This window comes from Balaenoptera acutorostrata, chromosome 18 (assembly GCF_949987535.1).
Source record: "Balaenoptera acutorostrata chromosome 18, mBalAcu1.1, whole genome shotgun sequence".
Lineage (NCBI taxonomy): Eukaryota > Metazoa > Chordata > Mammalia > Artiodactyla > Balaenopteridae > Balaenoptera > Balaenoptera acutorostrata.
The window spans coordinates 14,916,503-14,931,782 of record NC_080081.1 but is presented as its reverse complement, the minus strand read 5'-3'; the positions used below and the strand labels follow the sequence as shown (position 1 = coordinate 14,931,782).

The window sequence follows — 15,280 nt, the reverse complement described above, 5'->3', positions numbered from 1 at the left end:
GCTCTGAGTAAGAACCTAAAGGACTTTCAGAACAGAAAACAGGCACTGTGTCACTTATTTTGCACTTTTGGCTTACTTCCTGGGTCACGGCCCTACCCCCCAGAGTTGAGCTTGTCAGATAATGCAGTTTCTAGGTACACTGGGTATTACTCCAACAGGCAACTAGGGTGAGAATATGTTTAGCTCACCTAAAGCAGAACACTGCTGTATTTTTCCCGTATTGTTGCCCAGAGGTGCTTAGTAATGCTGTCACACCTACTTTCATGATTGCATAATCTAAAGCCATTAATCTCTGCTTTGAGGGAAGAAGCCAAAATCTGCCTAATATCTTCCACCCCCATGAACACGAGTGACCTCTATAAAACTAAACAGATCCCCTCTATGGTTCTGTAGGAAAAAAACTGATGGAAGGAAATGAAAAACAAAGTCAATGCAAGATCAACCACATGCTGCTCTCTCATCTGACAACTCCATTGCCTTTTTTTGTTGTTGGCCTGATTTTCCATGGCTGGCACGCAAGCCAGCACAACTACTCAGAAGCTCTCTGCAAGCTTTGAAGGATATGGCATTTACCTCCTGGAAGAACCGTTAGCTTTCATTTAAATTCTGCTGGCCACCTTTTACCATTATACCACAGAACCTACTGGATTCGCCAGCATGCCATGTATACAGAGCTGACAAGTGAGCCTCTGAACCTGAGAGTCATAATGCGGACCACGAGAACCACTGGGGGATGGGAGCCTGTGATAACTACCCCAAGGTCAGGCTAAGGATGTGAACTCCTCAGGAGGAGTTTCTGCACATTCTCTGACCTCATCCCTTCTGGGGGATGAGTCCCTGAGGCAGTACCCTGGGAAACCCAAGCCCTAGAGCTCCTGCACGGTGAAGACAAGCAGAATATGGCCAGGCCCCCATTCTGACAACTGCCACCAAGACTGTCAAACCCTTCGCTGGTGACCATACAGCATGCTAAATACTACTCCCCACTGTGGGAGGGCCGGAAGTGCCCAAGGTCCTTGAGAACATCCCAGAAAATCTGAAACAATGAACTAAAAATAGGTGTTTACATGAGTGAGATGGTGGTCAATATATACTGTTTTAGGAAAATGACTACAGTTTAATTAATAAAGTCTATGATATCAATGCAAGGAATAGATAAGGCAAATTCACAGACGTATGTTCAGAGTGAGGTCACGTTCCAAGATACTGGCTGAAAGACCCTTTACCCTTAGACCCTTCCACCACCAACTGCTCCGTTTGAAAGAGAAGCCCCGATGACTGGTTTACCAAGCAAGAGAAGTGAACAGAAAGATGAACCACACAGAAACAGCTGTGGCAAAGGTGAGCTAGTAGGGCAACAGGAAGAAGGAAAACCATGGAGAGTGTTGAAAACCCCATGACAGGGAGAGAAAGGAGATCCAAGAACATGCATAAATATACATTTTAGGGTTCGGCAAGAGAAGATAATCTTAATGAGAATACAAATCAACTAGGCCCCCCAAAAGGGGGGAGGAAAAAAGACTTCTATCAACATTTTTAAAAAATATATCGTGGGGCTTCCCTGGTGGCGCAGTGGTTGAGAATCTGCCTGCCAATGCAGGGCACACGGGTTCAAGCCCTGGTCTGGGAAGATCCCACATGCCGCGGAGCAACTGGGCCCGTGAGCCACAACTACTGAGCCTGCGCGTCTGGAGCCTGTGCTCCGCAACAAGAGAGGCCGCGACAGTCAGAGGCCCACACACCGCGATGAAGAGTGGCCCCCGCTTGCCACAACTAGAGAAAGCCCGCGCACAGCAACGAAGACCCAACGCAGCCAAAATAAATAAATAAATGAATGAATGAATAAATAAATAAAATTTATTTTTAAAAAAAAATTACCTTTGAAGACCTAAACGAAAATAACCACCAACCTAAAATTGTAAACCTAGCAAAATATTATAAAGAATGAAGGAGAAATAAAAACATATTCAGACAAAAAAAAATTGTTTAACTAATTAGAATTTTTAAAAATAGGTATGAGGGGCTTCCCTGGTGGCGCAGTGGCTGAGAGTCCGCCTGTCAATGCGGGGGACACGGGTTCGAGCCCTGGTCTGGGAGGATCCCACATGCTGCGGAGCAACTAAGCCCGTGCGCCACAACTACTGAGCCTGTGCTCTAGAGCCTGCGAGCCACGACTGCTGAGGCCCACGTGCCTGGAGGCCGTGCTCCGCAACATGAGAGGCCACTGCAGTGAGACACCCAAGGAAGGAAGGAAGAGAGGGAGGGAGGGAGGGAGGGAGGAAGGGAGGAAGGAAGAAATGAATGAATGAATGAATGAATAAATAAATAAATAAATAGGTTTGAGTCATGATTACAGCACAGATCCAAGGGAAAGGAATGCAGAATATTCATGCTGCTCTTTCCCCTTTCCAAGAGGGCATCACATCTTCCCCTGCCCCGTTCCAGTCTGCTGAAAGTATCATCATACTTTCTCGATGATAAGAATCCCTGGGGCACAGATTAAATAATACAGATTTTTAGGCTTCTTCCTTAAAAAAATTCCAAGGGAGTAGGTCTGGGATTAGACAGAGGTTCTGGGTTTTTAACTAAGTACAAAAGTGACTCGCGCCAGAATTTGGTGAACCTCAGCCTAGCATAAGCCCTCACCCTTTATCTGTTCAGCGAGAAGTTAGAACAGGTCTTGACTGCAGGTCAAACTACCACGCCCTGCACTGTACACAGAGTGTCCAGCCTCAAGGCTCATAAATATCCAGCTATTAAAAGCCGTGGAGAGACTGCTGCTCTGATGAATGGCTGAGTAGCTGATAGTGGAAGAGCCCCACTTCCACTGCAACCACATGGGTAGGCACTGGATAACTGCCAGTACGAGACTGATCCTTGAGAAAAGGGACACCCACGAGGTGAACACGGTCACTGCCCTGGCTCTCAGCCACTTCACAGCTGTGGCAGCGAACTGAGGTCCCAACAGCACAGGAGCCCCATGGAGCCGAAGCAGAGGCCAGAGACTGAGCCAGCAGGAGCAGCCGGCAGGTTCCTCCAGGGCAAGACGCCAGCCAGCAAAGAGGTTTACCAAAAACAAGGCTCTGGGGAGCCTCGGGGCACAAGGTAGCCCCCCTACTCTTCACCCCGTCCCCCTAATACACACACACATACAAAGAAATATCCAGCCCTAAACGGCAGTCAGTACTGCTGAGGTTTAGAAACCCTCCTCTAAAACAGACTTACTCTAGACTTGTCCTAGAAAAGACTAGCACCAAGGCCTAAGAAGACCCACAAGAAACATGGGGCGTGAAGGTGGAGGCCCACATGTTAGACAAGCTTGGGAAAAACACCTTGGGACTTCCAAAGATCTAACCTAAAAAAGCATCAAACCAAGCCTACACAAGTTCAAAGACAGATTTGGGCAAAATTCAACACTCTTCAGAAGAACATCAGAATGCAAACCTACAAGGGAGCTTTCATAACGTCCAATAAACAATGTAAAAGTCCTAAACATGCAAAGAAATTTAAAAATGTAACACACGCAAAAAAGAAGGCACTCTTCATAATAAAAACAAAGTTGACCCAGACATTCGATTTTGAAAGATTTGAAGAAACTGCTATAGATACATTCCAAGTGTATACATTTGTCAAAACTCAAATGCACAAATGTGGGCATTTATGGAAAATACTCCAGTTGATTAAAAAATAGTGAAGAGAAACAGAACTTTAGTTACATGAAAACAGAAGACTCAGTATTAAACAGTATATCGTATACCCCATACTTAGGAATTTAGTTACATTAACTTTTGATGGAAGGGTGTAGGAATTTTATTGTTGTTGTTGTTGTTGGGGAATTTTTGAAAGGAAGCAAGTATTGCCAATTTGCTTTCAGACTGGCTAGCTAGTAAAAACCTATTACCCTGGGTCACACACAGCCCACCTCCAGGGGGGACTTACATTGTCACTATGAGAACAGCACAGCTCAAGTGGAACAGTGCGCTGCCATGCTCAGTCTCCCATAAACGACTACAACAAAAAATCCCATCTGAAGGTAACTTTGGCATATCCCAAAACATGGACCAAAGAGACACTCCATGTAAGGCCATGAATATAGACATCTTTTACCCTGAGACTAGCAAACACAGGGAGTCTCTTAGATGGACTATCAATGCAGCCAGTGAGGAGGTAAGAGTACAGTCAATACAGTGACAAAACTGGACACAAGCTGTATACATAATAAGACTGTAAATGTATGGATATGTGTGGCTAGATAAAGACTGGAAAAGAATCTGCAAAATGATGCCTGCCATTATAGGATGATGGCATTTGGGGTATTTCCTCCCAAATTTTTGGAATAATGGTAAGCAAAAACAGCAATACTTAAGAGACTGATAGCTTTGTGGATTCCTATTAGAACTATGATTTCCTAACCAACACTTTTCTCCCCTTCTATAACTAATCGCTCAGATCTGGCTCCTTTCTATTCTTTTCTCCATCTCTCATGAATATTGCAATGAGTTAAAAGGTCTACATACTAACTCATTTTGCTATTTTGTCTAACATGTATTTCTGCCCACTATTGTACTAGATCAGTTCACATATACATGAGATGAAATAAGACATTATTATATTCTTACAATGACCTACTACTCTCATTTGTGGGCTATCAGGAGCAGTTATTGAGAACTAAATGCTTCACCAAATAGCCAAAATGGTAAGAGTTAATGAATGAAAGAATGAATGAATGAATGAATGGCTTGTAAGATACTCAGACGGCACCTCCCAGACCTGACTTCCTTTCCAATCATTATCTCCATGAGGGTCCCTTGCAACTTCATGCATGGCCATGTACAATAGGCGTCAGGTGCATTTTCCTAAATCACTGCTCTGATCATTTACTACCTTACTAAAAATTTTCAGGGGTTCCCCTCTGCCAACTAAATAAATCCAAGGTCCTTAAACTCATGACCAAGGCCCTCCATCACCTGGTCCCTGTATTCCTTTCTAGATGTACCTTGGAGCCTAATGCTCTCCTAAATTTTTATGCCAACTGTGCTTCCACAATTCCCTGAATAAACTGTTTCAACTTTCCATCTCAACACTGCTCAATGCATGGAACGCCCCCCCTATGTGCATACATGTAGACACACATACACAAACACACAGACATCCCCTCCACCAATTGGAGGGATCCTTTCCTAAACCATTAAGTCTGTACACTTGTGTACCACTTAGCACCCGTACTGCTATTTCATCTGATTATATTATGTATTTGACCCTTCCGTGACTGAGTGCCAATAATAAAGACGATAGGAATGTTTGAACATTAGCTAAATGCCAGGCACTGTGTTAAATGCTTTACACAGATTGACTCATTTAATCCTCTCTGCAACCTTAAGAGTTGGGTACTATTACAAACGAGGAGATTAAGGCTTAGAGCAGTTTGCCTAAGGCAAACATCTACAAAGAGGGAAGCTGGGGTTCATACAAAAGCAGTCAAACTACAGAGTCTTGTTATGCTTACGACGCCCACCCTCCCAAATTTAATAAATGACTTCTGTAAAAAGTGCTTTGCAGGAGTTATTTTATCCAATGCTCAAAAAACCCCATGAAGCAGATATTCTCTACTCCGATGTTTAAACTCAGGAAACTGAGGCCCTGAGAAGTGAGTTCACTCACGGTTTAGCCAACAGCAGAATCAGGACTGGATCTCAGGTCTGGCTGTCCTCACGGTCCACGCTCACAGTCTTCTACCCTACCCAACCTGCCACAACGTCTTCTACAAAGTGCCTGTGCGCCTGACTCAACACCTGACAGCTCGGCGCACACGAGGCTCCCGGCGCGGAATCTGAGACACGGGAGGGCTGTAGAACAGCCACCACCCTTCAGGTCTACGGCCGCAGTTTCGAAAGGGCATCGCCGCTGAGAAAGGCTAAACTCGCAGCCCGCATGACACCCCTATGTACTGGAAGATCTTGGTTATAAGACATAAGAAAAAAAATGAAGCTGAACATGCATTTGAGGCCTATGGCTATTACCTGGCATCTTTTTAAATTCCCCCAATACAAAAAAAAAAAGAACTTCCCTGGCGGTCCAGTGGTTAATACTCTGCACTTCCACTCAGGGGGCACGGGTTCGATCCCTGGTCAGGGAACTAAGATCCCACATGCTGCATGCGAAAACTAAAATAAAATAAGATTCCCCCCATACCAATTAAAATGGAATGCCTGCGGAGAGGGCCCGGGTATCAGTGTTGTTTTTAAATTTTCATGAATCCATCGTGCAGCAGTTCGGGAACCACTGAGCTAAGCATTCGCTTCCAGCTTGCACTGCACCCCACACAGCAGACAGTTATCAGGAGGTAGAATACAGCTGACACCCGTTACTCTCCAGCAGCGGAAACATCCCCTTCGAACAAAGCTAAACCAAACAGTCTCTCCTCTCCTTCCTTAACCTGCTTTGTTAGGTAGGAGTACCCGCAGAAAATTAAACCTTCACCCATTGGCTCCTCTTAGCTCTCCCCTAGCAAATTAGAACAGCTGCCAATTGCCCCCTGATGAGATTAACTCTTCACAAGATGCACAGACCCAATTCAAGGTTATATCAGAAATAAAAGAGAAATAACGAAAAAAGTGTGTTTAAAATATTTTAAAAGTGTGGAACAGTGTAAGAAGCATTACTAGTTCATTCCAATTTTGTCAGAAAGTTAGAAAATACCATTAGAAGAGAAAGTCCAAACAAAGTATCACGTGCTTCAAGGGAGTCACTCTATTTCCATAAATACCGCACTGTTTCACTTTAACAATACTCAAGATGCTGGTCCCTCAATATTTTCAGAAAGAAAATATAACACAACCACAGACTAGTAAGCAAGATATCAGATTGAACCATACGAAATTGCTGTTTTATAAGCCCAAATCAGTTGAACATCTGTCATTCCATATTGTCCAGTCTAAATTTAAAGCAATATACTGTCTGTACCGAAACAGAATTAGCTTTAAATAAAAACAAAAGTTCTGAGAACTATGAACACAACATCACATGGCTGAGACAGTGACAAAGCTTTCTACTCTCTGCTTTCCACACTCCAAGGAGCAAATTCAGAGGGAGATGAAACTGGAAGGGTGGGATGAAGAGGGAGGTGCTGCAGGGGCTGAACCCTTCCTTCCCTGCTCACACTTAGCACACTCAGTGCATAGATTTTTTTAAAGTCAGGCTCCATTTACGCACAGGACAGCAGACATCGCTCGGAGGAGTCTGTAAACTTGGTCACCCCCTGCACCCTGGAAGGCCTCCTTCTACTTCCTGTTTAGGCTCTGTGAGAAAGGATGCCTGCAGTCCTGACCACTGATCTTAAAATGTAACTGAGCTGGGACTTCCCTGGTGGCGCAGTGGTTAAGAATCCACCTGTCAGTGCAGGGGACACGGGTTCGAGCCCTGGTCCGGGAAGATCCCACATGCCACAGAGCCACTAAGCCCATGTGCCACAACTACTGAGCCTGTGCTCTAGAGCCCGTGAGCCACAACTACTGAGCCCACGTGCTGCAACCACTGAAGTCCGCGCGCCTACAGCCCGTGCTCCGCAACAAGAGAAGCCACGGCAGTGAGAAACCCCCTCTCCGCAAGTAGAGAAAGCCCGCGCTCAGCAATGAAGTCCCAACGCAGCCAAAAATAAAAATAAATCAATAAATTTATAAACATATATATATGACTGAGCTGAAGTGTCTGAAAAAGAAATAAAATGGTTGAGAGGAGGAGGGAGTCTTAAGAGACAGGATTAAAGGAAAGAGAAAGGGTCTTTCACTCAGAAAGATGATGGTTACCTGAAACCATGAAATAGAAATAGTGTGGATACAACGAGCATGTATGTCCCCCCAAACTGAAAATAGAACTACATCACTTAGATGATTGAAAATAGATCTGAGGTAAGTAAGAATATTTCTCTAGGCAGTATGCTGATCTATAGAAACAACCTCCTTGAGTCAGCAGTCGATTCTCATTACTGACAATGTTCATGGTCTACAGTCACGATGAATGTGAACTAGTGAATATTCATCGCTCCTGAGGGAAATACAGGGCTAGGGTCCTGGCAGCCTTTGGTAACAACGTCTTCACCATCTCCTCAATACTCACATAACCTTGTTTTACGTATGTTTCTACTTAACCTTATTTAATTGCTGTTGTAAATTCATTAACATTGGCCTCACAGCCGGCAGCACTATAACACATACCTGAAGCAAGCTTACTCACCTACACACATACTTTCTCTGTAAGACACATGACAGCCCTCCTCAGCTTAGGAATACCAGACAGCACTTCAGCCCTCTTTAGGGGACATTTTAAACTGCAAAATCACACCCCAAGAAATACAAAAATGTGGAAAGCAAGGCACCAAGTAGACCAAAAAGAGGGCATCTGTTCCATAGTATGAAAGCAAGAACATATTGTTTTCACCCCAGCTGGGAATATGCATGTCAGATGACAAAAAACTTAAGAGACTATGTGCACACCCGCAGAAGACCATGAAAGAGCCCCAAGTACTGATTTTTAGAATTACAAATAAATTTTAGCAAGTAGGCAAATTCGCAAACACAAAATCTACAAATATCCAGGATTAACTGTACATAAATTCTTGTAAGACAGGTCTACAATAAAGGATAAAGGGAAATTAGGGTGTTTGCAGCGAGTCAACTCATCTTAGAAGCTGAAACAAAGAATGACAAATCTCTCCTGCAAACTATCCTTTGGGTAACACTAAAGAGAGTGACGATTTCAGCCACAATAAGAAATCTGCTCAAACTAATTAGATTCTGCAAGTAAGTCTGCACTGGGTAACAAGCAGCAGAGAACACTCAGTGATCTCCATGACTATCCGCTCTGGCTTCACCTGGCGTTCAGAGCAAACCAACCCATCATCGGGACCCACCATGGGGAACGGCCACAGTTCTACAAACTGCACATAAAGTCAGGAAATCTACAGTCCACTAGGCTATTAAGGAGCCTCTTAAGGAAAGATATCTGTGCCCTATAAATTTTATAAAACATAAAATCTCTGTGCCATATGACAAGATCAACCTGCTTAGTGAGATTATCATGCTGTCTGCCCCAGGTCAGAACACCTGTAACATTCAGGCATGAAGACAAGGTCAGGACTGGAAACTGGGAGATACATTCTCACTACTGACTGGGGTTGGAGATCAACAGCTGTCTTCAAGCCAGGCTCAGCTTGCTTGAAGTTACCATCTTCCCCCAGCCCGGGCCCACCTCCCATGCTCTGAGCTGGGGAAATTACCCTTTGAGATTTGAAGCTGGATGAGTTCTCCTCCTTCTCTGTCCCAACCAAGAACAAAGACAGGAATTAAGACACTGGTCTCACTGTAAAGGTGATAACAACTCATGCTGGGAATATCACCAACGACTGGGGACGATTTTCTAAAATGAGTGAATATGATGTTTAAAACACTATTCCTTTGAGGAACCTGTGTTTGTAATGCCAGTCTGCTGACTTTACAAAACACAGAGCCCGTGTTCCACAACCCCTTTATTTGGTAAGAAGTTCGAAAAAATGCCCTAGAGATTTGAGGAACCTGAAGAGACCATCATGAGCTGCTTCAACAGACCAACAACTGGAGCTACTGGTCCAAACAAAACGTCACAGTTCGTAAAGACGTCTCATTTAGTCCTCAAGTTAAACAGAAAAATCAATGATCAAGTGTGAATGTAAAATGATGTAGCCACAGTGGAACAGAGTATGCAAGTTCCTCAAAATACTAAACATAAAATTAGCATACAATACAGCAATTCAACTTCCTGGGGACGTACTCAGAAGAACTGAAAGCACAGACTTGAACAAATATTTGAACACCCCCAGGCTCACAGCGGCATTATTCACAATAGCCAAAAGGTAGAAACAACCCAAATGTCCGTTGACAGATGAATGGATACACAAAGCCTATAATGGAGTGTTATTCAGCCTTAAAAAGGAATTAAATGTTGGCACCTGCTGCAACATGGATGAACCTTGAAGACACTGTGCTACGTGACATAAGCCAGACACAAAATGACAAACACTGTATGATTCCACTTCTGTGAGGCACCTAGAGCAGTCAAATTCACAGAGAGAAGGAGAATGGTGACGGCTGAGGGGAGAGGGGGGTGGGGAGTTAAGTGTTTAATGGGTGCAGAGGTTCAGTTTGGGAAGATGAAAAAGTTCTGCAGACGAATAGCGATGATGGCTGCACAACAATGTGAATGTGCCTAATGTCATTAAACAGTGCACTTAAAAAGAGTTAAAATGGACAATTTGATGTTGTGTATATTTTACTACAATGTTTTTAAAAAGCAGTGATCAAAAGTAATTTTACCAAAGCAGCTGAAAGGTAGATAAACGACAAGTCATTCTTATATATGATACATCCCACAAGATCATTCAAAGTTACAACTGTGACTTAGCAGCCTTTCCATTTCTAACACCCAACCTTATTTCTCCCCAGGACCAGGGATTAGCAGGGGCGGGGGGGCGTAAGCATAAACCCCAAAGATCAGAGGGGCTTTTCAGAGCTGCTCTGCAGCACCAGCTTTTCCCCTAAGGAACTAGTCCACCTGTAACCTGCTAAGAAGTGTCATATTTCTACGCCTGAGCAGGATCCTAGATGTAAGGCTGTGCATGAGGAAACTGGTCTTTCCCACGTTTCTGGAATTTCAGGTCACGTCTATGGTATAATCCCAACAATAGCTGACCTCGTAAAGAACAATTCTCTTACCCTAATCAAGCCAGCAAATTAATGGCTTTGGGACATGTTTACATTCATCTAAACAAATGTGCCAGATTATATCAGATTTCCCAATGGCAACGTTTCCAAGTGTTAGTGGGAAGAGAAAGAAAAACAGGTAGACAATGGCTCACCTGTGCAGCAAAGAGCGCTCTGTTTGACTGAACCATCAGACCTAATGAAAGGCTTTCACAGGGCACTTCTGGTGACATTTCCTATTTATTTATGGGAGCTAAGCATGATCTGGAAAGACAAGCATCTAGCTAATTTGTGGCAATCTGAGTATCTGTCTCCTAAATAGTAGAAGGTGACACAGAATAACAAAGATGATGATGAACGACAAGGAAGACCCCTGACTAGAGTGTACGGGCACCACTGCCATTTCCACGTCACCCAGGAGGAAACCGGCTCAGATGCTGTAGCCAAACACAGACAGTGAGATGCCAGGTCCCTGGGTTCACAGACCCCCCGAGATTCACAAGACTCTGCTCAAGAAAAGATGATGACACATCTTCCATTTTGCCAAGAAAAGTACTCCCAAGAAACAGAAGGTCTAAATAAGTAGCAACCAGGTAAAAGAAGTGAAAATTTCAATTTAAATTGTTTGGTTTTAGCTTTCAAGGACGATTTAATTGTTTTTTAATAAAAATTGTATACATTTAAGGTGTATTAACATGTTGCTTTGATGTAAATACACAGTGGGAAATAATTACTGTAGTAAAACCACTTAACATGTCCATTATGTAGTTGTCCTTTGCATGTGTATCTGCTATCTCAGTAAATTTCAAGTATACAATACAGTCAAATGAAAATTCTTAAAAAAGTAAATAGGGAAAAGAGATATCCAGGATCAAGTTTATAAAGAGCCCTTCAGCTCTTGACACTGGTGTAACTGTGGCAATTCCTTTGTAAAGACACCTGAAATCCTTACACCTTTTATACTAGTTAAGACCAGGGTAATCTATGGAATAATTGTATGGGCATTTCTCAATACAAAAGCACTGAAAACATCAAACCAGGTCTTATTAAAACTGCTATAATACATACTAAAGAAAAAAGGGAAATGTATTAAGAAAAAGACTTTGAATGAACGGTAACGAATTCTCCCCCAAATTACTAAAAACAATGAAAAATTTCAAGTTTTATCCCAAACACCTATTTTCTTTAATACTGTTATGAACAATCACAACTCTACAACACAATGAATGAGTCTATATGTAGCATGGACTCCATTTACATTTTTCTTTAGTTAACATAATTATAATGAATATGATTAGATGGGTCACTTAAAAATATAAACATTCCCTTTCTCAAATACATTCTTTTCTCCTAGATTTAATTTTATAGATCCAATCACTGAAGCTTACTATTAAATAACAACTTTGTGTAAATAAAGGTTTTCATGAACAACAACAGAGTCCCCATAAATACCACTATGAGATTTAGGCATGAAAACAGTAAAAATCAACTTGATATCTCTGATGCTTATAGACTTCATTACAAATTTACTGCATATTATGCAGTGGACTGTGAAAGAAAGTTATCAAAAGCAGCCCTGACCTGATCTCAACACAGATCTTTTCATTACATTTTTGTAGGGTTTGCTTAAACAACAAAATTGGCTTGATGCAAATAGCAAGCCTCTGTAGTATGGTGTAAGTGAGTACAGTCATTAAAAAAATTTTTTTTTTCCCGGGTACAATGTGTTTTTCTTACTTTTTTTTACTGAAGTATACTTGATGTTCAATATTATACAAGTTACACGTGTACAATGTAGTGGTTCACAATTTTTACTAATTATAAAATTTTTGCTTTACAGAGAACTTTCCCAAAAGGCTTCTGATACTTCAGGAAAGGTCCACACCTGGGTACCAGATGACACTTACCTTGCGGTAAATCATATGGCACATGGCTACTCTTAACCTCATCCCCGCACACTGAACGTGATAGAAGTATAAGTGGTGCAGGATGGCCAAAACGAGCGTGCAGGCACTCAGCACTCCGGCATAGCCGTAGGCTTCGTACAAAGCAGCAGAATCAGTGGGATTGTAGTTTTCAAAATAACCAATAATTTTCCCCAAAATTATGGGCTGAACTACTCTGGTGCTTTCCTAAAAGTAAAGAAAAAAAGCCTTAATTAGAAACACAAGCCAAACCAGTTTTTCTTAACACAAGCTTTACTTTTATTATTACTTGTTAAAAAGGCGTTTTGACAAAACGCAACATTCATGGTTAATCTAAAAGAAAAATCCACATATCCACTATCTTCTATAACACAAGCAGACAGCAGTTTTAACCTTAAGCAAAAATTTTACAGAGACAATAAAGCCTTAGGTACATTGTGCTTCGTACACTGTGGATGCTCAATAAATATTACAACCGGTGCTTTAGAAAGCATTTGGCACAATACCAAGTAAGTCTTAGCCGAAGATAAGCTGAAGAAGGGTAAGAAATCTGCTTCCATATGAACGAGCCCTGCTGGCAGCCTGCCCCTGCCCCCTGTACTCTCAACGTCCCAGCCCAACAGAAAGTCAAGATGGTTCATGTACAGGAGACAGGCTCTTGCCGTCACCTTCTGTTTTAAGAGCCTTTATGAAATGAGACGCTGGCATAAACACATCCACTCTTTCCCAACCCAAACGCCACATGTCCAGAGATCAAGAGAATGGAGCCCAGCTTCTGCGGGAGCACCACAGAGAAACAAAGCTTGGGAGGTTCGCAGGCTCTCAGCCCCAGGGGGCGCTGTGTGAATATGTCTCTACCCACTAGAAGCTGGGATGTTCCTTGGAGTCAAAAATTAAACAGGACAGGGGCTTCCCTGGTGGCGCAGTGGTTGAGAATCTGCCTGCTAATGCAGGGGACACGGGGTCGAGCCCTGGTCTGGGAAGATCCCACATGCCACGGAGCAGCTGGGCCCGTGAGCCACAACTACTGAGCCTGCGCGTCTGGAGCCTGTGCCCCGCAACGGGAGGGGCCGCGATAGTGAAAGGCCCGCGCACCGCGATGAAGAGCGGTCCCCGCACCGCGATGAAGAGTGGCCCCCACTTGCCGTAACCAGAGAAAGCCCTCGCACGAACCGAAGACCCAACACAGCCAAAAATAAATAAATAAATAAATAAAGTAGCTATAAAATTAAAAAAAAAAAAAAATTAAACAGGACAGAAGCCAAGCTAAAAAATGATGTCATCCATGGTTCTCCATCCGCCATACACTGCAGCTGCTGGTTTGGAAGAAATGTTACCAATCATCTATTCCCCAAGGCAAAAATTAAAATCCTAAACCAATGAGTTCGGAGGCATTGATGCTTACCTCCTGAGAAAGACTTAGTGAAAGCAATTTTCTTTCCCGAAACTAAAGGCAAAACAGCAACACTTGCCCACCCTGCCAAATGGCCACTCCACCCCATAACCTACTTCCTCCCTCTAGTCACCCCTCGAAAGTTACCCTTCTCCCCCATCAGGGAAAACCAAACACTCAACACAAATCCAAGTCACCAAAAGTAAACACCTCCGCCCTCGACATCCTTTCCTCCACAGACTTCTCAAAAGACAAAGTGCCAAAAGTTTGGAAATCTTTCTGGAACTCGGCTTTTCCTTTTAAGCAATCCCTCCTTACTGACACAGACATGGTAAACAAATGACAGGTTGAATTTGATAGCTCTCTTCTGTCTGTCTGAAGCTGAAGAACCCACACGCAAGAGGAAGGGATGGAGAATCCAAAAGTCCAAACACGAAACAAAACTAACATGCATTTTGTGCTCAACCAACTAGTACCCAATCAGGATATTTACAGAAAGCTGTCCTCGTCCCTCAAATCAGTGTGACATCAAACCCCAACCCTCCTGTCTTGCTCTACACACATGTTCACAGGCTGCACCAACTGCCTCGCCTTCCATGAGGTCATGGAAGGTTTCATCTACTGCAGACAAGGAAGGTAACACTGTTTAGTTGAACAATCATGATGAGTAAGATCATCAGATCAGAGCCAGATAATCAGTTCTCAAGGACACAAAGGCTCACTGTTACATTTTCAGCATGCCCCTTCATTCACCCCTAGAGGCATTAAGAGCTCATGGAAGAGCCCTTCATACAGTAGATGGTAAAACACACTGTTTAGAATTTACTGAGATGGAAATCTGGAGGCTGACACAGAGAAGCAAGAATGTCAAACTGTACACACGGGCAGTCCCAGCCCGGGTATGGCCAAGGGCAGCCCAGTGCCGCAACCTACAAACCTGGGGCTCTCCACCAGAGGCACAGTGGTAACACTTGCCGTCCCAAACTTTCCGAAAACTTATAATTATCTTTGGGAATCACTGTTTCCTGTTACTCAGCTCTCCGTCTGAGCCTAACGTCAGAAACCCACCAAAGAGAATACCGACAGATGCAACAAATTCAGTAAAAAAAGAGTACAAAATAAAGGCAGGTCACTACTGCCTAAGCGTCATGATTTTTTCACTGAGACCATCTTTAATAACTCAGTTGAGCAAACAGTCTCATTAAGGAGTAATGCCAGGGACTTCCCTG

At 43.2% G+C, this 15,280-nt stretch overlaps 1 protein-coding gene across 9 annotated transcripts in view; it reads right to left on the bottom strand.

Annotated features, from left to right (window-relative positions):
* The window catches only part of ABCC4 (ATP binding cassette subfamily C member 4), a 222,594-nt gene that overhangs the window by 149,866 nt on the left and 57,448 nt on the right, over positions 1–15,280 (bottom strand). For 8 of the 9 annotated variants that reach the window (XM_057532602.1, XM_007196842.3, XM_007196844.3 and 5 more), the window contains exon 4: positions 12,641–12,865. The exons of the other annotated variant lie outside the window; for it this stretch is intronic. In XM_057532602.1, the coding sequence (XP_057388585.1) occupies positions 12,641–12,865 (225 nt within the window). The remainder of the gene's footprint in view (positions 1–12,640; positions 12,866–15,280) is intronic. 9 annotated transcript variants of the gene reach the window in all.